Source organism: Bison bison, unplaced genomic scaffold (assembly GCF_000754665.1).
Source record: "Bison bison bison isolate TAMUID 2011002044 unplaced genomic scaffold, Bison_UMD1.0 scf7180017832056, whole genome shotgun sequence".
NCBI classification, from domain to species: Eukaryota; Metazoa; Chordata; class Mammalia; order Artiodactyla; family Bovidae; genus Bison; species Bison bison.
Genome location: NW_011471265.1, coordinates 153 through 2,302, shown reverse-complemented (window position 1 = coordinate 2,302; position 2,150 = coordinate 153). Strand labels below are relative to the sequence as shown.

The 2,150-nt window shown below is 57.1% G+C and overlaps 1 protein-coding gene across 1 annotated transcript; it reads right to left on the bottom strand.

The window, feature by feature from the left end:
• Positions 1–688: 688 nt before the first annotated feature.
• On the bottom strand, positions 689–1,896 carry LOC104983028 (melanoma antigen preferentially expressed in tumors-like). Its single transcript, XM_010832523.1, has 2 exons — positions 1,580–1,896; positions 689–1,295 (listed from the first exon to the last, which is right to left on the bottom strand). Exons 1-2 carry the CDS (start codon positions 1,870–1,872, stop codon positions 689–691), a joined length of 900 nt encoding a protein of 299 aa, XP_010830825.1. The 5' UTR covers positions 1,873–1,896.
• Between the last annotated feature and the right edge of the window lie 254 nt (positions 1,897–2,150).

Genomic DNA, 2,150 nt, shown 5'->3' with positions numbered 1-2,150 from the left:
AGGAACACAGGGGATCTCACTGGCTTGGAGCTGGCCTCTCACCTCCTTGACAGGAAGGCAGGGGTTCTTCCAGGGGGAAGGTCATGCTCATATGGTTATGATCTCCCCTGCACAAAATGATGAACTATTTTTAATGTGGGAAACAAACTGTAAACAAAGATTATTTGCCTATTTCAGCTTACTAGTATTTTGTTCACAGGAATTAAGATGTTTGTACAGGACACGGCTAGTTGAATTCAACAGCAGACTGGATGCAGTAGACATGGGCTGGTGGGTCCCAGCAGTTACAGACGATCCCTGGGTGCATATCCCCCAGATATCCGGGGGCCACAAACCATCCATCATCACCTACAATTCATCCATCATCACCTACAATTCTTTGTCATTCTCTGTCATCGTCTCAGCTAAGACATCACTCTCTCGGAAAGAATTCCCAAGGGCATCACACCTGACCCCCACTATGCGGACTCCCAGCACAAGTCCCATTTGGCAGCATCTAACCTAGGCCACGCCTCTGACCCTAACCAGGGAGGTGACCTGACAAGAAGCCCGGGGACAGAGTGGCCATACCGTGAGGACTTCCAAGTGGCCTGTGCACACTGGCCATGTCCCCAGCAGGCACAAATAGACACCCCGATGGTAAAGAAATGAAAGAGGCCAGGTTTTGCTGCAGAGCTGGCGCCACACCTCACCTGAGCACCTGGTGCAGGCGGCCCTCGAGGAAGGAGATGGAGTCCAGGTAGAGCTCCTGCAGGTGGGGCAGGTTCAGGAACTGTGCACTGAGCTGGTTGACGCAGTTCTCCTGGTCCGGGGTGGTATGTGGCAATATGTGGATGCGAGACAGCAGCAGCCGGCGCAGGTTGCCCATCCGGCCCAGGTGCGGCAGGAACCTGCTCAGCGTGGCCAGCTTCCAGATGCAGTTGACCTCCAGGTCCTGAATGGAGTCCAGCTGCACCACCTGCAGGATCTTCCTGATGCTCTGCATGGGCATGGTGAAGATCCTCAGCTTCTGGCAGCGGATGTGCAGCAGCTTCCCCCTCTTCTTGGCCTTCTTCAGCAGGTAGCTGAGGGTCTCATCCAGAGTGTCCTCCTTGATGCACAGGTCGACCAGCACCTCCACAGGGGCCTGCTCTGGCTTCAGCCCCACCTGCGCCTCCACCCTGCACCTCTTCTGCATTGGTTGGGCTGGATCAGGCTCCAGCAGTGAGCAAACACTGACCTTCATCCCGGACCACAGGGTCCAGAAGTCCTGGTGGGTTTTCCGGCGCAAGTCCAGCACCTGCAGCTTCCACCGCCTGTGAGGCCGCAGGGGAAAGGCTGAGCCATGCAGAGGCCAATGGGCACCAGGACCCCATGAGTGCTCTGCACTCCACGTACCACAGCTCCTCTGGCTTCTAGGTCCCCCTTGGTTCCCACTTTAAGGGATAATGGGGGGTGGCCCACATGCTTTTTCTGCCCTCTCCCCCTCAACCAGTCCTATACATCCAATTGCCTGTTTCCATATGAGTCCTCATCCACCTGGCCTGTCTGCACCTTGCTTACACCCCCAGGCCTCACCAGTCTGCCAGGTTGACCTTACCTGGGGCGGACCTCCTGAGCAAGCAGGACATCCAGACCATCGAGTGCTGCCTGGAAGGTGTCCAGATGAGGCTGGTGGTCTTGCATCAGGGCCCCCAGTGGGAGGCAGGGGAAGGGCCAGGCCTGCACCATCGCCTTCAGGGCCTCTGTGTGCCTTCCAGCAAAGGCCTCCATAAACAGTGGTGGAAAGAGCTCGACGGGCAGCTCCTCCAGAGCCATGATGGCCAAGGCCTCATTGCGCAGCAGGCACTGTGCGCCCAGCTCCAGGAGTCGGGGTGGGGCCTGGACGTTCATCCTGAAGAACCTCCTCTGGAATGAGTCCTGGGAGGACGTCAGAGAGCAAGGGCATGGGAGTGGGGGGTGGGATTTCCTTCTCTGGTCAAGGAACTGGGGAGACCCTGCTGTCCCTCCACCCTCAGGGAACCAAGGCAGGGTCAGAGACATCCTCTGGCCACAAAGTCACAGCTTTTGTCCCACTAGCACATGGACAAGCATCTCTTCAGGCAGCAACAAAGGGACAAGGTGACCTCTTGCTCCATCCCGTATCTCCTGGCTGCTGCATTTAATCCCAG

Coding starts and splice junctions, on each gene's coding strand:
- LOC104983028 (XM_010832523.1), bottom strand. CDS start 1,872: ATGAACGTCCAGGCCCCACCCCGACTCCTGGAGCTGGGCGCACAGTGC. Junction 1,296..1,579: donor GCTCAGGAGGTCCGCCCCAG/GTAAGGTCAACC, acceptor GCGGCCTCACAG/GCGGTGGAAGCTGCAGGTGC.